This window comes from Nannobrachium achirus (genome assembly GCF_963921795.1).
Source record: "Nannobrachium achirus genome assembly, chromosome: 21".
Lineage (NCBI taxonomy): Eukaryota > Metazoa > Chordata > Actinopteri > Myctophiformes > Myctophidae > Nannobrachium > Nannobrachium achirus.
Window position 1 is genome coordinate 49,100,008 of NC_137828.1, and position 22,515 is coordinate 49,122,522.

Below are 22,515 nucleotides of genomic sequence, written 5' to 3' on the forward strand. Positions count from 1 at the left end.
GGTGAGGGTTTGGGCATTAGGTTGAGGTTTAAGACTCTGGGGATCCGCTCATAATTTTCCGACATCCCATTATTCATTCCATTTGGTTAGTGTGAGGTTAGGGTTAGAGTTAGTTTGATTTGTCACTTGTCCATACCAAGTTTTTATTTGTTGACGGAATTGTCAATATATTTTGTCTAAGTTTTCGTTATTGTTGCGTAGTTTTTCTTTAGATTTTATTCAGTTTTCGTCAGTGAAAAAAGGTAGTCGAACATTTTACGTCATAGTTTTAGTCGACAAAATCAACACCGGTGCCATACCATTCAGGAATCATCATTTCAGCTACAGTGATGTGTTAGCGAGGTCATAGTTAGCGCTGTCAGAGAAGCGCATCGTCTCCTCCTCTCTCCTCAGTTTCACTCCATATGTGTCAGACCAGCTGATAAGAACACATTAACACAGATACCGCACAAGTGTTGACTCATATTCCTATCTTAAAACAACCCTGATGACGGGAAATTAAACATCAACCATCCATTACAACCTCAACTCTACCCAACCCAAAACACACAGACACCATTGACAACGCCTGGGTCAGGATGCCAAGAAACCTTTCAAACTGTATTTCTTGTATTGGCAAAAGGTGTTTCTAAAACATACTCACACAACATTGTTTAGTCAGTGGCATAATGTTTGCTTGATGTGAAATTTAAACACTTGTCATGGTCTTTTTAATAGTCTCTGGACTCACAGTAGATACCGTACCGACTTATCAGAAACCTAAACACACACTCACACCCCTGGACACGCGTGCAGCCTTGCGCACATACACACACACACACACGACTTGCACATATCACAGCAAACACAGAACGTGTTTCAAACAACCCTATACTGTTCCAACTATCCCCGGGAGGCAGAATTCTGGGAAAATGCCCTCCTAGTACATTTAATGTGTGCCATATATGTTTGGGTTTAGAAAAAAAAAAAAACTTTCTCACAGAACAATGTTCCTCTGAGGTATTCTGGAATGTTGAGAATCACAAAAAAGATATATCCTGTGTCTTGAGCATGATGTGATTTCTGTTGGGATGGCTGTACTATAGACTAGACTAGAGGATATGCACGTGACATCACTATTTCTGCCATTGACAGCCCATACATCCAAACAGAAAAGTCCTATCTGATTGTATTAAACAAAGTTAACTCACCAACATTGCGGCTGTACTGAAAGCTTGAATTATCCTCTTTCTATCTGCAAAGTTTTTGGTTCATAAAAAAATCCACCATAGGCATGTTATGAGCTACTTAGTGTCAAGACATTCTGTGCAGGTTTTTATTTTTCCAAGTGTCAGAGTTAGGAAGCACTCGTTTTCAACAACACAACATCCTTCTGCCTCCTGCATTATGTGCAAATTAGAAACAGGGGGTATGCAGGGCCGTTGAGTGATTTGCAACTAACACATCCAAACTCAAATGCTTCATGCTGCTCAATGTTTTGCCACTCAGTCTAGATTAGGGGGACGGGTCCCAGTGGACATGCATACCCTCTATAGCGGCAAAGCATTTCCTGACCAAAAAACATACTGTAAAACCACACTCTCTCGCACGCACGCACGCACGCACGCACGCACGCACACACGCACACACACACACACACACACACACACACACTCCGGCATGCACATACACATGTTCACACACGCGCACACACACTCACTTGCTCACTCAAGCAAGTAAGTGAGTGAGTGAGTGAGTGAGTGAGTGAGTGAGTATGTCACTCACTCACACACACACTCATTGATGTTTGTGTTTCGATACTTATGGAGGATGGAAGAATCCCTAAAGTATATGGTATATCTGTGAGCTGTGGAAGGACTGCCACTCCCATATTGGACTCTACAGTCACAAGAGGAGCTGCTCCAGCCAGAACCAGCAGCACTGATCCAATGATCCTATGGGACTTCGGAAAGCAATGACTTGTCAGGATGCTCAGAATTTAGTATGTTGAATGGGGTGAATGTTGTCAACAGAAGGGTAAATTCAATTCTGCCTTGACTATATATTTAACCACTTCATGCATGATGTCCTATACTGCAGCTTGTCACTGTACCCTGTAGTACCTGATATGTATTGAGATCTGTATATTGATATGTGTATTTTGTATGGCTTTTGTATGTCTCTTGGGATATTTTGAATATTTTGAATGTCAATATGTATTGCTGTTTACAATTTTGGATGGGTTCACACCTTCAAATGACTTGTCACACCAAGCCAGCCAATTAATGACTGCTGTGACTCATTTCACCCTCAGCCTATCAGTGCATACAGTGGGTTACAACATTTAGCGTCGCCAAGTCTAAAATGACACCAGTAGACACCTCTAGACACCTAGAGGTACCTCTGTCAAACACGCCTCCAAATTCTTAACCGCGCCCCCTAGAAATGTGATATTTTATTTCAACGTGTAGTGTGGCTGTTCAGCCACGGGGTGGCGATTCTTCAATATGAGTCGACTATTCCAGTCTATTACTTGTTGGTTACTTGTTATCTCTACCTGCATTGTGAGCTTGTAAATAGTTTCTTTTCTTTTCTATGAGTTATTTTTGCACTAAAATTGTAATTATTTGTTTAACCCATTTAGGCCTAGGATTAGTGACTGCTTTAACTATTGAGAAATAGCAAATATACAAGCTCACATGTAGATCTGCTATTTTTTTTTTTTGCAAGTCTTTGAATATATCTACTTAAAAGCGAACATTTGTAACTCAAATATTTGCTTCTGGGGGGTCCCTGGAACAACATATTTTGAGATGGGGGGTCCGTGGCCAAATACCTGTAATTTTGGGGGTCCTTCACATGAAAAGGTTTGAGAACAGCATGATTTCGATTTTAGAGGAAGGATTTAGAAATCGGGTCAAAGATCGGGTCAAAGATATTCAAAGACTTGCACTCATTTTCACAATTTTTCAAAAATAGCAGATCTACAAGCTCGCAGCGCGGCACTCTGTGCCGCGTTGTGAGCTTGTATATCTGCTATTTTTCTAAAGTTAAAGCATGAAATAATGGTTAAAGTGGTTCAAAGCTAACGCGACTTGGGCGCGTTCCAGGTATTTGAGAGTTAAATGTTAATAAAATTGCCTTGCTTAAATGGAGATTGTTTGTATATATTGTTGAAATCAGAGCCAAATGAATCCACAACCCTCAAAATCAACTGAACTTAAAATAAAGGGATGAGCCCTGGCCCCCGTATAATGTAAGTATTATATTATAAGTATTTCCATTTCCACAGGCCACAAATATAAAATACATTATAAACTGTTCCTGTAGTATCAATTTTGAGAGAGAAAGAGAAAGAAAATGTTGTGTATTTTATTCTTATGTTATCTTGTCCGCTTAGTTTGACAGGGCTGAATAGATTAATGTAGGCCTATGTTTTATGATAATATTCTAAATCTACAAAGTAACTAGTAACTTAAGTTGTACAAATAGTGGAGTAAAAGCATAAAAAAATATATTTACCCTCCCCTAAAAACATGACATTTACTACAGTAAAATTATGCCTAAATTAAAACCTAAACTTATAGTTATTCCTAACCTTATCCTCAGTAAAAGTAGCGTTTGTCCGCAAAAAAGGATTATAGGATCATGTTATAGGCTACCGCTATCCACTGGGTGATTTTACATCAGTATTGTTGTCTTGAGGTTATCTTGTCTGTGGTGGCAGAAAGTAGTGGCTAAGCGGGACGCGAACCCGGGGCGCATGGATTGAAAAGACAAAACATTATCCACTAGGCCACAGAGTCCACAGTATATCACCATAGGTCATGATAATCCAATGATACTTTTTGCGGTCAAAACGCTACTTTTACTGAGGCTAAATTAGTTCAAAGTAAACATCTCTTAAAATCAGTGGTGGAAAAAGTAATCAAATGTATTACTTAAATAAAAGTATCAATACCACAATGAAACAGAAACACTCTGTTACAAGTAGAATTCTGGAATTAAAAATGTACTTGAGTAAAAGTACAAGTAAACATGTGTCTCTTAAAGTCTCAAGTTTGAGAGAGAGAGAGAGAGAGAGAGAGAGAGAGAGAGAGAGAGAGAGAGAGAGAGAGAGAGAGAGAGAGAGAATTGTTTGTATTTTACTTAAGTTATCATGTGTCTATGTCCGCTTAGTTTGACAGAAAAGGAGAGAAGAGAGTTGGGGGGAGGGGATTGCAGTGGACACCTTTGTATTTCAGATAGTGAGCCAGTGAAGTGAAATAGCCTGTTTTTTCTCCTTTTTTTGGACAGCTGCTCCCCTTGTTAACTTGTATTAGTGCAGGGGTCTTCAACAGGGGGTCCCGGGGTCCTCAGAGTTACTCTAAGGGGTCCTCTAAATCTTTGTGTGATAGAAAACTTTATATTAACCACTTGAATCCTAGCATCCATATTCTGAGAACTTTGGTCAAAAATATCAGATCTACAAGCTCACAACACCTCACACTGCAAAGTGTTGTGAGCTTGCAGATTGGCTATTTTCGGCAAATACTTTAGGTGTGGAGGGGAAAAAAGAGCATACTAAGCAGTAAGCACAGAGGTTGAGGTACAAAAGGTTGTGGGGGCCCCTGCTTCATCTCTCTCTCAACTAAGGGGTCCTTGATCTGAAAACGTTGAAGACCCCTGTATAGTGTATTTTTCTTATTTAACTTTTTTCCCCCACATGATTCCACAGTAGCTTAAGGTGTCTCCCGAGACTACCCTTCCCCCTCTTCACACCTCATAGCTGGGTCTCTCTTTGCATTGAATCATTTGCTTCAGAACACAACACGCTGTCTATCTGTGTCAAACAACACTGTTAAATCGCTATTTCACTTTAAAAGGCTCATGTCTCACCACAGATATCATGTTTGCTTTTAGTCTCTGAGCACATACACTTTTCTTTATAAACTTTAAGAGAACTTTCAGGTCAACCGTAGCCTATACTCCTATTTTGGTTCAGTTTTGTGAGCTTGTAGATCAGCTGTTTTCACCAGTTTGTTTCCTGGGAAAATGTCTAATTTCCAGAGACTCTGTGGGTTCATTTAGGGGGGTGGTCATTTGTACACAGTCAGAGTTAAGGGGAGAGAGACCTTGACATTTGGAAGTTTGAGAAGCACTACTGTAGAACATAATTAATAAAAAATGCAGTGCAAATAAGACTTAGTATACATTTTTTGTATAGTCTCCTCTTATCACTTGATTAAAGAAAACATTATTTGATAACGTTTCATTGTGCTCCTAAAATTATTTATATTCTACCAGATGTTTCATGTGCCACTTGTGAAAATACAAAGCGGCTTGTAGTCACACCAGTAAATGCAAATACTTGGTAAAACCGGTTTCACTTATGCGCGGGGGAGGGATTGTCAGAATTGAATCAGCCTTTATCCCACCTTTATCCCATGATTTTATAACCCATTTTTCACCCAGTGTCAAGTCAATTTTTAATTAACTTGTTCATAAAGATTTATTAGTTGTCCCAGACACCTGGACAAGCCTAAAGTCTATAAATATAGTTTGTGCCTCAGGAACATTTAAAATGTACTTGTGGCTTTTGCTTTCACTTTTTCAAACAATGAAACTATATGAAATCTATGATAAGAGTGTGGAGGGCTCCCTCCCTGCTTCATCTCTCTCTCTCAGCTAAGGGGTCCTCGGCCTGACAACGTTGAAGACCCCTGGGAGGAGGCAGAGGAGGAAGAAATGTTCCCTGTGTTACCGGTGCAGTGTGAGACAGGAGCTGCTCATGGACTGACCTATAGTTACTAATCCTGCAACGATAAATGACACACACACAGAGAGAAACGTGCATGCGTGCACTGCACTCAGCTGCAGAGAGAGAGAGAGAGAGAGAGAGAGAGAGAGAGAGAGAGAGAGAGAGAGAGAGAGGCGGAGAAGTCTCATCAAATGACAGAACGTTGTGACCAGGGCAGGAAATTCACGGCGGCCACGACGGCCATGGCCGTCGTTGCCCCTCTCTTTGGCCGTGTGCCCCTCAAAAAATGACATGCCCAAACGGCCACAGTGGCCGTGGTGCCCCGGCGCCCACAGCAGTCCATTAACTGCTTTTTACCGTTTTTTCCTCTGCGCGATTTTCCAGTCATTACGGTAACAGCAGTGCGTGGTTGGCTGAGCTCCTCACATGACCAGTAGTAGATTCCATTTACGCTCGTAGTAGCAGCATAGCAGCCGCCGCATAGTGGAGCTGCCGGAGTCCCGCGACACAGTGTTTATACAACACAAAAACATCACCGGGCTAAACGGGAGTTTTATCTAACGCAGCCTGTTGAATAAATCCGAATGTGCGAACGAATGCTTTCAAACGGAGCTCTGCTGAGCTCAGGACAACAACCAAAATGCAGCGCTAAGGGAACCAAAAGCTATTCTTTCCCCAAGATGCTGAGCTGTCAGAAAGTACATTATTGTTGAGAAAGGATCACGGGAGGGAGGAGTTTGTGTGCGTGTGTGCGTGCGTGCGTGCGTGCACAACACATGGCCAGTGGTGGAAAAAGTACTCAAATGTTTTACTTAAGTAAAAGTATCAATAGCCTACTGCAATGTAGAAATACTCTGGTTGCAAGTAAGTCCTCAAATTCAAAATATACTTGAGTAAAAGTACAAAAGTATTGGTATCAAAATGTACTTAAAGTACCAAAAGTAAAAGTACAAAATGTTTGAAAATAGCAGATCTACAAGCTCACAACGCATAGTTATGCGACACATCTTGAGCTTGTAGATCTGCTATTTTTTCTATAAGCTTGGTTATTTTCAAATAGCCTAAATAGGGCTAAAGTGGTTCATGTATGTTTAATAATATTATAATTTATATATGCAAAGTAACTGGTAACTATAAAGGTTTCAAATAATTGTAGTGGAGTAAAAGTACAATATTTGGATCCGAGATGTAGTGGAGTAGAAGTAAGTGTTAGAAATACTCAAAATTACAATAAACAATTAAGTACAATACTTAAGCAAATGTACTTAGTTACTTTATACCACTGCACATGGCAAAACAAACAGGTTCTTGATATTTATTTAATTGAAAGGTATTACATTAAACCTTAACGTTTAAGCTAAATTAACTATGACTGTGGCGTGGACTTAAAATCATTGTTTTAATGATGGCCTTCCTGCCCTGGCACTTGGCCTTTGTGCCCTAAAAAATGTGACAACACCAAAGGCCAATTGGCCTTGCCCCTAAACTGACGAAATTCCAGGCCTGGTTGTGACACAAACAATTACAAAATAATTGGTTCACACACTGTCCCAAAACAACACAAACGTGACATAATAATAAGCTAAATATAAGGAAACGAAAAAGACACAACTTTTGTTCACATGTTCAATTGAATTTGTTCTTTATTTGGAAACAAGGCAGTAGGCAACATTTTTCCAATAGCCTCATAAAGTTGTTCATAAAGATGTATTAGTTGTCCCAGACACCTGGACAAACATTTGATTGTGGTTTAATAATAATAATGTAATGGCATCATGGTCATAAATGTAGGCCTAATGCCTGTCTCCATTCCTCCTCTTCTGGTAAATTTCAACGTCTCAGAAGAACATGTGACAGCGAGGAGGTTTTTGAGAACCAAGCCTCTGACATGACCAATCGCTTTTGCGAAAGGGTCCCTTTCTAATTACAGAGTGAAAGGTCAAGTTAAAATGTCAAACTATTATTTACCACACTGTACATGCTTTTAAGCTACTTGAAGTACAAAAAAAAGTAAAAGTACTCAAGTACATTTACTCAGTTACAATATAGAAATACTCTGTTACAAATATAAGTCCTGAATTAAAAATGCTGGCATGCTTACTTGAGTAAAAGTCCAAAAGTATTGGTATAAAATAAAAAGCCTACAAAAAATTTTGTAGCCAAAAATCTCAACATCTACTTCACCTCCATGGCCAAAAATCTGGTCAATAAACTGCCCGCTCCATCTGGGCTGTTTGGTGTTAGGCACATCTTGAAATTCTACAGGAACCTTGGGGTATGCAAAGACAACTTTAAACTTGCCACGGTGTCAACTGATGAAGTGTTTAAAAAACTGCGCACCCTACCTCAATTCAAGGCCGCTGGCCATGATAAAATTGCCCCCAAATTTCTCATAGACTCAGCTGCCACCATTGCCCCAATCATTACCCATATTATTAATCTATCTATCAAGCAGGGTTATGTCCCCCAGGACTTCAAATTAGCCAAGGTAACCCCCCTGCACAAAAAAGGCAGTAAACTTGACCCTGGCAACTACAGGCCAATCTCAATCCTTAGTTCCATCTCTAAGGTAATGGAAAAAGTTGTCTATGAACAGGTGGCTAAATATCTTGAAGAGAATAAACTGATCTACGAGTTCCAGTCTGGCTTCAGAGAGTCCCATTCCACAGATACATGCCTCATCTATTTGAATGATTACATCAAACGTGAAATTCACGATGGCAAATATTGTGGCATGGTCATGCTGGACCTCCAGAAGGCATTTGACACCGTCGATCATTCTATTCTGATCGAAAAACTCAAAGCTATTGGTCTTGATAGCACAGCAGTGAGATGGATGCACTCTTACTTGGTGGGGAGGGAACAGATGGTGGAAGTCAACGGAACCCTGTCCCCCCCCCTCCCAGTAAACTGTGGAGTACCTCAAGGGAGTATACTAGGACCACTGTTGTTCTTAATATACGTAAACGACATGTCATCTGCTTGTGACTGCAATCTGTTTCTGTTCGCGGATGACTCGGCTCTCCTAGTCTCAGGCAGAGACATTTTGCAGGTTGAAAAGGCCCTTAACTGTGAACTTAACAAGATCTGCACCTGGCTCAATGACAACAGACTCTCAATTCACCTAGGCAAAACTGAATGTATCCTCTTTGGATCTAGTCAGAAACTTAGCCTAGTTGAGAACTTCACAATTAAAGTAGGTGACACTGTGATAGAAAGAAAAAACCACATCTGCTACCTGGGTTGCATCCTGGAGGCTAACCTATCCAGTGAAAAAATGACCACCAAGGTAATCAATAAAGTCAATCAACGAATTCGCTTCTTGCAAAGAGTTGCCCCACTGATCAATATTAAATCCCGAAAGACACTAGGAGGTGCTCTTATTGGGCCCCTCATTGATTACGGAGTCCTTGTCTGGTATCGCGACGCCCCAGCTGCCTTAAAGCTAAAGCTCCAAACAGCCCAAAACAAACTAATTAGGGTTGTGCTTGGTCTCCCTCCTCTGACCCACCTTACCGAGCATCACCACGAAAGCGTGGGGTGGCTCAAAGTAGCTGACAGAGTACAGCATCTTGCAATGGGCCTGGTGTACAAGATACACTACACCTCCAAGATTCCCATGTACCTGACAAACTACTTCTTAAAGGTCAAGGATGTTCACGATCATAACACCAGAGGCAGCTCCACTAATCATCATCAGCGTAGATTTAACACTAAACAAGGCGCTAACTCGTTCTCCTGCTATACCATCAACATGTGGAACGCCCTTCCACAAGCCCTAAAGGAGAGCAAATCCCTCGCCTCCTTCAAAATTGGTATGAAAAGTCACCTTCAGACAGCAGCTACCCGTGACTTGTAAATAGACTAAGCCCCCATGCTCCCCCCCCCCCTTTTTCTTTGTATTCTGCCTTTTGTATTTGATGTTATGCTTTTGAAACTGATATTATCCTAGATAAAGTACTATGTTCTATCCGTCTGTCTTTCAATGTTATATGAGATACTTAAAGTGTGGTTCCTGTGGAAATAAGCCTCGGCTTTCTAGGATCTCCTTTTAGTTGACCTTGTACCAGTGATTTGTACTGTCATGAAACTGTACTTTTTTCTATTGCAAACTTCTAATAAATTCTTCAATCAATCAATCAAGGAAAAGCTAGGCTTTAGAGGCTACATCAATTATATTTAATTCAAAGGAGCTTTACTGGCATGATAAAATACAATAACAACAGTTCAGTTGAGATTTTTTTTTAATTATTTTGGAGGTGGGGGTAGAATACTGTAGGCTACAGTAGAGCTACATCACACACAGCGTAGACAGCCTTTGCATACAGCCAGGATGTGTAGGTGACAGTCTATTTAAATGCAGGTGTGTATGACCATTCATTATGTCCTGATGAAGATCTATTAAGATCGAAACGTTGACCAGCAATGGACTCATGGAGCTTGACAAGTGTGCAGACTCTATGTCCTTCTTCTTTAAATTCAATTCACCCCATAACCGCTTAACCCTATAACTCTGACCTTAACAAAAGAAGTTACAACCCGGGCAAAATGTCCTAAAAGAGCCCATCCTCCTTCATACAACACATCACCCTATAGAGCAGTGGGTGTTGTGAAAATGATTCCCAAATGTTTTAGCTGGAGTCTGCTATTTTTACTACTTCTTAATTTAAAATTTGTTACACTGTATGTAGTCTCGCGTGGCCAGACGGTTGCCTCCGCGATTTGGTCAAATGCTCCCAGCATACAGTCTGGCAGACCGGGGAAGAAACGATGAGTGCGAAGATGAAGCGGAAGTGAAGCCCCCACGTCACTTCCGTTTCCGTCTCACATCACACACATTTATCATTATATAAATAAAAATCATATAAGCGTGTTTAGCTTGCTGCTTAGCAGAAATGACATTTTAAAATATATTTTTTTGAACGTTAATGCCCGTTTTCGATACTCGCCGTTTGGGAGCTGCTGTTCCAGACTCTATATAGCATTCAGAGATTGTGGCATAGTTGTCTGGCTACGCGAGACTACACTGTATGGTATTCACCGGCGCCTAACTTTGTCACCACTAGGGGGAGCACATACAAGGGTCAGATCTCGCCCACGCACAGCGCACATATCGGCTAAAACAGGTATTTTCAGGTATAAAGTCCGCTAAAACGGGTTTCCTTTATTAAATCATATTTTTCCTTTCACAATATTATTTCGGGTGTCTTTGGGGCTTCACATTGGTTATGTCCAGGCAGTCAGTTCTGTTCATATTAACTAATAAACGGTGGTTTATTGCTCAGTTTATTGCCATCCAAATTCCAAAAGTTGACGCTCTGTTAGCCATATTCGACGCGAAACTTCTTCAGAGTTTTACTAACTTATCTTCAAATTGCCCACAGAAGTTCTGTGTCAATCCCTCATGTTCACTGCTGTAACAGTCTGTAGCAAATATTAAAAATACAATTTTGTTACTCACCAAAAAAATTACGGTTTAGAGGAGTTGAAAGCATACTTTCCTTAGTGGGAACACTCGAGCCTCCCACCTCACGCCTAAAATACACTTTTTAGCTAGAAAAGAAAATATTTCACCGGAAGGCAAAATCTGGCCAATGGAATTTTCTATTGACAAGACCAGTTTACAGTGGTGAAAATATTTTCTTTTCTAGCCATGAAGTATTTTAGACGTGAAGTGGGGGGCTCCAAGTATTGCCACTAAGAAAAGTAGGCTTTCAACATCGTCTTTGTTTTGGTGAGTAGCGAAAATTTATTTTTTATTTTTACTACAGACGACAGGCTGAGCAGCCTGGGCTACCGCGGCTGTGAGCGCAAGGGAACATCAGTGACATAGCGTTGAGGAGAACTCCTAACGCTATGAAAAGAGCTAGTAGAAATGTCTGTCTGTTGAAAAGTGTAACAAGCGCCAGTGATGGTCTTGTATGTTGTGTTTTTTGGGACTTGTTTTTGTGTGGCCTGCATGGTATGTGGGTTAGAGCTGCGATCGGGGCCATTTTTTCAGTCTGTGCCGAACCCGTGTCCAACAGTTTTTTGTCGGCCCGGATTGACGTCCGACCATTAATCATTAAAATGTGTCCGACCCGCGCCGAGGCCTATATTTCCCAACGCTTTTCCCCCTCTTTTATTTTTCTTTGAGGAAGCCACTGATTTACACTGACTAGCAAACTTGTTCTAATGTGCAGTGCATGCAGCTTGCCTGCTTGTTTGATTATTATGAATATTAAGCCACATTGTGGCTTGAGAAAGTGTTTAAATAGTAGGCCCTACGTTGATTATTAAATAATATAAATAATATGCGTCTGACTGCAGTGACTCACTGCCGGCTGCACACTCATCCTGCAAGTTTCTACGTCTGGAAAATAGCCGATCTGCAAGCTCACAATGCGTTGCGGATGCGAGGCGTTGGGAGCTTGTGTGTGTGTGTCTGTGTCAGTCAGTGTGTCAGACTGCATGTCTGTTTAATCCATGCATGTATGAATGCGCAAGTCAGGTCCACGGTCTACTGATTGATTTTGTTCAGATTGACAATAAAACACAACACAAAGTATGCTACTTGTCGTTAATGTGAGACACCCGTGGCGTGGACGCGGTCAGATCATGGAGAGCGGGGGGAATTGAAATACCAAATAGTAGAACATAATAAATAAATACAAAATCAACTTGACCAACTCCCTAAAATGGAGCCTGGGAAAATGTAGCCTGGGAAAATGGTCCCAATTCAATCTGGCTGGGTCTTTGGCCCATGTCTGATGCTATATTTCGCGTATTTTTCACCATTACTTTGAGACTGGTCATCGTAGACAGAGCTCCTCTCCGAGAGACGAGAGCTATTGTGGAGGGTTGCGTGCGTGCGTCATGCAGGACAGTTGCATTTCCAGCTCAATCAACAATCACTGTGACATCCACAATAAATACAAACCTGTCCAGTGACAGTCCACTGTTACTGTCCAGTCAGAGTCCACGACTCCACAGTTCATCATATCACAAAACATTCCTCCTCCTAGTCGGCTGCTCGCTCCCCCTCCACCAGAGTAATCACAGACTGACTCCACCAGTGGCGTCAGTTCAGCAAAAGCTAAGGTATGGCAACATGACTGGTGTCTTGCAATAAGAGCCAATACTATGTGTAAACGCGATACATGGTTTGGTGAAGACACCAAAACGACAACGACAACTCTCCATCATTTAGCTGGGGACCACCTGGAATCCCTCCAAGGACCATTGGTGGTCCCTGGACCATTGGTTGAAAACCATTTTGCTATGGAGCTGGAGAGACAGGGAATCCCCTGTTAGTGAAGAAATAATCTATGATTATTATCAGATGATAGATCTTTACCTTTTGCCCCTTTCTTTAAACAAAGAAATGTCACTTACATCACCTCTAATGGCCTGATACAATAGAAAACCTGCCATGTACTCCACATGGACTGGAGTTGAGAACCACTTGAGTGTCGTGTTAAGTGTTGTTTGTGTGTGTACAGGGGCGTCACAAGGGGGGGGGGACTGGGTTACTAGGGCCCAAGGTGGAGGGGCCTTAATTATTTTATACTATTGAAAAATAGCAGATCTACAAGCTCACCGCACGGCACTGAGTGAAGCGAACATTTTTAACTAAGATTTTGCTTCTGAGGGTCCCTGGACCGTGGCCAAATACATATCATTTTGGGGGTCCTTTTGAGAAAGGTTTGAGCACCAATGACATAGAAACAGGTCTTTAAAAAAAGAAACCTTAGAAGGATTTGAAATATTCAAAGACTTGCACAATTTTTCACGATTTTTCTAAAATAGCAGATCTACAAGCTCGCAGCACGGCACTCGGTGCCACGCTGTGAGCTTGTATATCTGCTATTTTTCAATATTTAAAGCACAAAATAGTCTAAATTCCCAGTTACCAGTCTAAATGGGTTAAACCCCCTCCCCTATGAAGAACATTCATGGGGGGCCCGCAGTGAATCCTTGTACCCAGGGCCCAGAATTTGGTGCGACGCCCCTGCACTTGAGTGTCGTGTTAAGTGTTGTTTGTGTGTGTATCATTTCTCATCCTGTTCTGTTTACTCATGGGCTTCCTGTGTTTTCTACATTCTGTGTGAACTCCTCTCTGACATTCTTGCTATGACAAAGATGAAGAAGGACGCGTCTTGGACCAACCTTGTTGGGGTCCTCCGTGTCTTCAGAGTAGCAGGCTGTGAAGACACTGGGATGCTTGTGAGACCATCCCTGCTCTGTACAGTTCCTACTGATGCTACCTGAGAGAGAGAGAGTGAGAGAGAGAGAGAGAGAGAGAGACTCGTTCATTCATAAAAGTGTTTGCTTAGTGCTTTCAAAAATTCAATCACAAACTACTAATACTACTAATACTAATACTGCCACAAAAGATAATTAGAGCAACACAAAAGTGATTCCCATATAATTTACAGAAACGATTGCACCTTCACAGTCCTCCATTTGTCCTAGTATTTATATTCAAACAATACACATGCTTTGACTAAATTCTTAAAAGCTGCTAAACAGTCATAGCTCTGCCCTCCATCAATTTTTTTCTTTCCTGCTTACTGTAGATAAATTGCCAAATTTGCCTGGCCAAAAAGGAAATTCAGAAATCTACCTTTTTGTCTTCTTCTTTTTCCCATACATAAAGCCAAGCAAAAAATGACCTCAACAGAACACTAAGGCTTCCAAGATGGCGCCGTGGCATGGCGACACGTTGAGAGCTGCTCTTGCCTTGTTGCTGGTTTTTATGTTGTATGTCACTGTTTTTGCACGTAATGCGTCCTGTACGATGACCTACGATCGCCAGACGTTACTGGACTTGAGATTTGTTGCCTCGGACGTTTTCAGACCGGATTTGCCGGGAGAACTGTATAACAACAACAGCAGCACGGTTCCACCATGGCGTGGCCATAGGAGGAAGAGAGGGAAGCGAGGGGGTTCACTAGTGAAGCTACGTGGACGCCCTTCGCGACCACCCATCCCCAGCATACTGTTGGCAAACGTCCAAGCGATCGACAACAAGATGGACGACCTCCGAACCCGGCTACGCGTTGAAAGGGATATAAAGAACTGCTGTGTGCTCTGTTTCACGGAGACGTGGCTGAAGGCTGACGTTCCTGACAGGGCGGTACAGCTAGATGGCTTCTCTGTGTTCCGCACGGACCGTTCGATGGCAAACACGGGGAAGACGAAAGCGGGCGGTGTTCTGTTTTACATCAACGACTCTTGGTGCACTAATGTGGATATAGTCTCACACCACTGCTCGTCGGTGCTGGAGCACTTAACACTACGGTGCAGACCGTTTTACCTACCCAGAGAATTTCCTTGTGTGTTGCTGACGGCTGTATACATCCCACCAGAAGTGAATGCATCCGAAGCTATGGACGAGCTAAGCGATGTCATTTGTAAGCAGGAAAATAAGCACCCGGAAGCCATTTCAATCAGTAATATATGGTCTCTTTTGCAGTGCAAAAGGACAACTTTTTTTGGTGTGTGTTCTGCACGTGTGTGTATGTTGTTGACATGTGGAAAAAAGGTTTGAGCCCCAAGGTGAACCCTAGCGTCCATATTCAGAGAATTCAGCAGATCTACAATCGGCTATTTTCGGCAAAGAGCTTTGGTGTGGAGGGGAAAAAGAGCAGACTAAGTACAGAGTGAAAGGTCAAGTTTTTTAAGTATTGACGGTTCAAGTGGTTAAATATCTGAAGACCCCTGTTCTAAAGCCTGGATGTTGTTTATGAGTTCCAGCTCTTTTCTCTTTGTGCAGAATTGTATTTGGATGCCAGAGGATGTCTCTGAATGTCTGGCTATCTGCATTCTTCCAACAGGGATGTGTCTGTGTGTGTGTGCGTGTGCGTGTGTGAGCGTGTTGTGTGTGTGTGTGTGTGTGTGTGTGTGTGTGTGTGTGTGTGTGTGTGTGTGTGTGTGTGTGTGTGTGTGTGAGAGAGAGTGTGTGTGTGTGTGTGTGTGTGTGAGAGTGTGTGTGTGAGTGTGTGTGTGTGTGTGTGTGTGTGTGTGTGTGTGTGTGTGTGTGTGTGTGTGTGCGTGCGTGCGTGTGTGCGTGCGTGCGTGCGTGCGTGCGTGCGTGCGTGCGTGTGTGCGTGCGTGCGTGTGCTTAAGTGCTTACATGTGCCATGCGTTCTTACATGCCGAGTGTGTGTTAAGGTGTGAGCGCTGACACATGCTGTTAGAGGACTCATTTAGAAACATCTGGCAGATATTCACAGCTGTCATCACATCGCTACACTACATAACTACATTATAATCTACACCAGTCCGACGGCCCGGAGATTACGTTTCTGCCCCCCTGTCCGTCTGTGAGTCCTTTCGTCCATCCGTCCGCAGCATCAAACTTTACGTGCACACGCTCAGAAGGCCAAGGGAAAGATACCCAAGTTGGCTCTGTACTTGGACTGCTTTTTTCCCCGTCCACACTAAATCTTTAGACAAAAATATCCGACTTACAAGCTTGTATGGGGGGTGGAGGGAGGGATGGAGTGAGGGATGAAGGGTGGAATAGAGGGAGGATAGAGGGAGGGATGGAGGGAGGATAGAAGGATGGATAGAGGGAGGGAGGGAGGGAGGGATGGAGGGATGGAGGGAGGGATGGAGGAGGTCAGAGAGGGGGCTGATGGGAGAGGAAAGGGAAGCAGACAGAAAACAGAGGAAGAAAAAACACAAGAGTAGAGAAAAGTGGAGGATAGAGATAAAAAACGATGAAGGGCTGCACGTGGATCAAAGGAGAAGAGGAAGATGAAAGGATGGATGTGCAGGTGATGGATGAGGGGAGAAGGAGAGCGCTGACAGATCAGGTGAGATGGCCATGGGTAGAGGTCAGCAGCAGCAGCCTCCAGGTCACAGATAGGTTGTCTGGTGGCCTTGCTGACCAGCAGGATACGAGACCCCAGACACACGAGACTAAAAGCTCAGCCTTTCCTCTTCTTTTAATGGCCTCGGGAACTGGAATGTGACCAGTTCCAGCACCGCTGACCAGTACAAAAAGTTCAAAGGGCACGATTTCACTTCATAACGCTCCTGGGGTCATTTTCACATGTACTTGGGTTTCTGTGTGCATCCCAGACCGATCTCTAGACTGCTTGCTTCAATATTTGAGCAAATATTAATTTAACCCCCGTCCATTCAACATCAAACTCCACGTTAAAGTAATTGTATGCACACATCCTTGCTTCTCATGACTGATATTGTCCTTCCTAATGAAGCGTGCGTCTTTGACATTGAAAATATCAGAGGATAAAGTACATTTTGTTTTTGATTATGACATTGTTGCTCCCTGTTGATTCAAATTCACAGGAGAAGAGTCAGCTCATTTGAAGGTTGATCCTGCGATAGCGAGGATCAGAAAGTGCACTTCAAAACGAAGAAAGAAAAATGAACATGGACATTCACAATGAAATAATTAATCAAAATATATTCAAGTTCATAGCAGTCATTATATCAGTCATGAGAAGCACGGTTGTGTGTTTACAATGAGTCTAAAGCAGAGTTTGATGATGTCTTACATCGGATGAGGGGTGTTTGCTCAATGAATATCAAAACATGTATGCAAGCAAATTAAAATGTGAGTGAAGATGCCTCCAGAAGTTTTATAAAGTGACATTCCCCTTTAAATGGTTTCAAATTTGAACAGCAGTGGATTCAGGAGCCCAACAGCTGTTACTGTGTGAAGGTTGCCGGTTCGAGTCCCTGGCACAGCATGTAGACATTTGGCTGCAGAAAATGATTATTAGCATGCATGGTCTGCAACAGCCACTGTGCCTTTGAGCAAATCTCTTAACACATGTGGAAGGGAGTACAGTTTATCTCCCCCAGAATCCCTGAGAGTTTGCGTGCGTGCACGTGTGTGTGTGTGTGTGTGTGTGTGTGTGTGTGTGTGTGTGTGCGCGTGTGTGTGTGTGTGTGTGTGTGTGTGTGTGTGTGTGTGTGTGTGTGTGTGTGTGTGTGTGTGTGTGTGTGTGTGTGTGTGGGTGCGTGCGCGTGTGACGACAGAGGAGTGAGGCTTACCATTCTTTCCAAACAGATGGAGCAGAGCAGAGGGACAGGGCAGGACCATCACCTCATCCACTGCTGCATTCTTCCAACAGGTGATGTTGTCCCACTCCCCACGGCAACCTGGACACACACACGCACGCGCGCACGCACACGCACACACACACACACACACACACACACACACACACACACACACACAGTAAGTTTACAGTAAGTTTACAGTAAACAATAAAAGAGCGTCTTCCCCAAGATAATCAGACACCTGAACGAGTTAGCCACATGCTTCAGAAATGATAATATCCCCCCCAATGACCACCAAGCCCCATGACATCAGAGAACTCCATATATGGGCATAAAAGAGATTCTGTTAGTGTGACATCACAGTGAAACCAGAGTGTGATGTCAGAGCGGCCATTCTGGTAGAGTGGTTCCCTGACATCACAGTGACATCAGAGCATGATGACATCATGATGACACATTTTTTACGGTCTATGGGTTTCCCCATAGACCGAAAAAATGTGTACACGTCTGCATGCGGACAAGCTGTGACATTTCTCATGGTAAACTGTGACCTTCGGTCGCAATACATGCAGCGTGAATTCCTGGTCATGAAACTGCAGCCTTTGGTACTGCACTGCAGTTTACACTCTGAATGTAGGGTTTACACCCCAGTATTAACACTTGGGGAGCCAAACGCGTTCAGGGACGAGTTATGGCCACTAGATGTCACCCTGCCACAGGAAGTTATATCGTCGAGGGACGAGTCAACAAATAGTTAACTTTTCGAGACCGCAGCTTCCCTTTGCATGCCCTGAATCCATTACGTCACCCAGCCAGGGCAGGAAGCCCCCTGTCTCTCCCCACACGGAAGGATTTTACATGGCTTTAGATTCTACTTTGAAACATAAGAACGGCTTTATCTGAGAATGAGGTAAAAACAGCCCCATGGAGGCAGAGAGCTGATTGTTTTCACGGCGACACTTTACCGCGAATTTACCGCGATTTTTTTACCGCGAGTTTCGCGAGCGTTTGTAAACAAATGGAGTACCTCCTCAATCTTCTCTGGACACGCACGTGCACACGCACGAAGCTTGCGGGGCTCATCAAAACATAACGTAAGTCAATGGTGGCACCAGCAACAGCTATAAATGTTATAAACCTTGGCCGCCCATGTGTTAAGGGGGGACAGTTTGAAAAGATGAAAACCACACAACACTACTTGGTCCATGAACTTAAATGTCTTAACATAACATATCGGTACATTAATATTTTCCAAGTTGTGATAAATCATATTGATCACATTATCCAGTATTTATTTGTCTGGGCCTGGGGAGTGATAAAAGGACAAATAGTTAGCTTAAACAGCAGCTTATCCAGCCTAAACTGAGCCTAAGCTGGGTAAATGTTCAATGTTCTACAACATTTCAGAAATATAAATCGAAGTGTATAGGCCAGGGTTTAACTAACTTGGGGTGTGTCAAACATAGAAAACGCAAATAGTTTATCCGGGTGCATAGGAATGAAAACACTATGATGAGGCCGGTCGTGACTCCCTCCCTCCCTCCCTCCCTCTCTCCCTCCCTCCCTCCCTCCCTCCCCACACACACTGTTGAGAAATACCCAGTGATTGTACTCAGGTACTGTACTTAAGTACAATTTTGAGGTATTTTTACTATACTGGATTATTTCCAATTGTCAGCACTTCTACTCTTCTACATATCAGAGACAAATATTGTACTTTTACTCCACTACAATTATAAAAAACAATATTAACTACTTCAGCCCTTTATACATTTTATACATTTGAAAACTTGTGAAACAGGACATTCTGCATAATGGGTACTTTCTACTTTTGCTACATTTTGATGCCAATACTTTTGTACATTTACTCAAGTAAATGTTGAATTCCAGACTTTTACTTGTAAGGCTGCCCTCACACCAAAATACCTATGAGAGTGGAATCCGCATTCCGCCAATGCATTTCAATGAGAGTGAAGCGGTTTCATGCCAGCAGAGGATTTCTGCAAAAAACGCTCCCTTGTCATTGAAATGCATTGGCGGAACGCGGATTCCACTCTCATAGGTATTTAGGTGTGAGGGCAGCCTTACAGAGTATTTCTACATTGCAGTATTGATACTTTTACTTAAGTAAAAAATGTGAGTACGTTTCCACCGCTGGAAATGCCTACGGTGAATGAAAGGACTACCCTTTCATTCACTAGGGCAGTACTTCTCTATTTATTCATTAATTTATTGATCTGTGTTGTGAGACATAGATCCAATACACAGGTCCAGAAATTGCCCTGAAAGCCACGTGACCATGAAGCGCTTGAATCACATCCTTTGCAACACCGACGGCACCGTGTCCAATTGAAACTAAGGTGCTGTGAGCCTAGCTCCGCCTTCTGTCAAATTTTTCGAGTGCTCCTGCTGCTTTTTCCCCCTCTACTCGCTTTTTTTAGCAGCCCCTCCTATTTTGGTTTATAGTTGTTTCCAGAGATCAAATGAAGCAGTCGAAGAAGAAACAGCGTTAACACAGCAGGCCTGCAACAATATCTTCTTTGTTGGTGTCAAAACATGAAGAATACATGAGGTCAGGTACGTCCGTTATAAACGTCCCCTGAAACACAGAACTGTGTGTGTGTGTGTGTGTGTGTGTGTGTGTGTGTGTGTGTGTGTGTGTGTGTGTGTGTGTGTGTGTGTGTGTGTGTGTGGTGTGGTGTAAAACGTACTCAAATGTTTTACTTAACTCATACAGTGCCGCCGGCCACAAGGGGCGCTAGAGTGCCAGAAATTTCTCTATAGACCTTCGCTCTAGCTTCCGTCGACACTGTCCCAAGTGCCTTGGGATTTCACTCCAGCCAATGCTATGGGTGACGAGAGGAGGAAGCTAGCTGACACGTAGCCAAAATGCTAACCCATTTAGAAGCCCGATCTAAAGCTATTTCAGTCGCAATTTCTTTTTTCTTTGGGTCTGGGAACACAATCCGGAGAAAATCCTGTCTAAAGATGTGATTTATCATTGGAGTGGGGCGGCGCGATGCGGCCGTTAGCGCGGCCGTGTATGGCCGAGTGTTGGCCTGGACCATGGATGGAAATTTAGACCGGGGCTTCGTTGAGGCCTCCGATTAAATAATTCATTTTATTAAATATCCCGAACTAGTTCATTTAAATATGAAAGAAATAATGACAATGGCCAGATTATGGTCGTTGAGCCGACACGACAGACACACAGACAGAAAGTACTCAAATGTTTTACTTAAGTAAAAGTATCAGTACGTCATGTATAAATACTTATATTGAGGTTTTTTTGGGGGGCTCTAAACTTTATTTTAAACCATTTTCAATGGAATAAATCGTCGGACCATCTAGCGTCTCTCGTTGGCTAGCGCTGGACGAGCAAGGACCACCCACGTTGCTCCAAGCAGCTCGGGGTAAGTAAAATAGCAAATAAAATATTGGATTGGATTGAAATAAAGCAGAACTTGTTCGGGATAGGCACTGTAAGGGTTAAGTAAAAGTATTACTACTACAATGTAGAAATACTCTATACAAGCAAACGTCCGCAATTCAACATATAAAGTAAAAGTACTTCAGTCCAGCCTTCTTCCCAATGATCAATAGACAGTAATGGTCGCCAGCACTTCACGCCCTATCATTTAAATATGAAAGAAATAATGACAATGGCCAGATTATGGTCGTTGTGCCGACACGACAGACACACAGACAGAAAGTACTCAAATGTTTTACTTAAGTAAAAGTATCAGTACGGCATGTATAAATACTTATATTGAGGTTTTTTTGGGGGGCTCTAAACTTTATTTTAAACCATTTTCAATGGAATAAATCGTCGGACCATCTAGCGTCTCTCATTGGCTAGCGCTGGACGAGCAAGGACCACCCACGTTGCTCCAAGCAGCTCGGGGTAAGTAAAATAGCAAATAAAATATTGGATTGGATTGAAATAAAGCAGAACTTGTTCGGGATAGGCACTGTAAGGGTTAAGTAAAAGTATTACTACTACAATGTAGAAATACTCTATACAAGCAAAAGTCCGCAATTCAACATATAAAGTAAAAGTACTTCAGTCCAGCCTTCTTCACAATGATCAATAGACAGTAATGGTCGCCAGCACTTCACGCCCTATCATTTAAATATGAAAGAAATAATGACAATGGACAGATTATGGTCGTTGTGCCGACACGACAGACACACAGACAGAAAGTACTCAAATGTTTTACTTAAGTAAAAGTATCAGTACGGCATGTATAAATACTTACTTGAGTAAAAGTACAAAAGTATTGGTATAAAAATGTCCTTAAGTACCAAAAGCAAAAGTACTCCAGCCTTCACTTCGCGCCCCATCCTGCTACCATTATCGTCACGAAAGAATCCGATTACACTTGCAGCGACACAGAGAGAGGGGGGGGGGGGGAGAGAGAGTGCCGTAATGTGAAGCGACACAAATCTGTGAAACGGCTCCCCCTTTGGTAACAGCTTTCTATAGGTCACAATTGTGTCAGTAGTACTCATTAACCACTCAATTAGACCACTGCAAGGCTTCTGCAGCATCTGTCTGCTCTCAGTGCTCGCTAGAATGTGTTTTGTTTTGTAACGTGCACAGTGATTTCCGCGCTGTAGGAATATCCGATTGTCCGTCCGAATCATCTGTTATCTGCAATGAGGAGGAGCGATAAAGATGGTGTGGGGGGTAACCAGACTATTAGTAACCACGCTAGCTGTAGAAAGTTTAGAAACCGACCGAGTGTCACTGTCTCGCTGACTTAATTTTTATT

General features: G+C 42.6%; 1 protein-coding gene across 1 annotated transcript in view; it reads right to left on the bottom strand.

Moving 5' to 3' along the window:
- Positions 1 to 409: 409 nt before the first annotated feature.
- Positions 410 to 22,515, bottom strand: part of LOC308306766 (vasoactive intestinal polypeptide receptor 2-like) — a gene marked incomplete at its 3' end in the record, with an annotated part of 48,597 nt that continues 26,491 nt past the window's right edge. Inside the window, exons 3-5 of the mRNA XM_080751810.1 lie at positions 17,732 to 17,839; positions 13,868 to 13,965; positions 410 to 418 (exon numbers count right to left, since the gene is read on the bottom strand). Coding sequence (XP_080607936.1) covers positions 410 to 418; positions 13,868 to 13,965; positions 17,732 to 17,839 — 215 coding nt within the window. The remainder of the gene's footprint in view (positions 419 to 13,867; positions 13,966 to 17,731; positions 17,840 to 22,515) is intronic.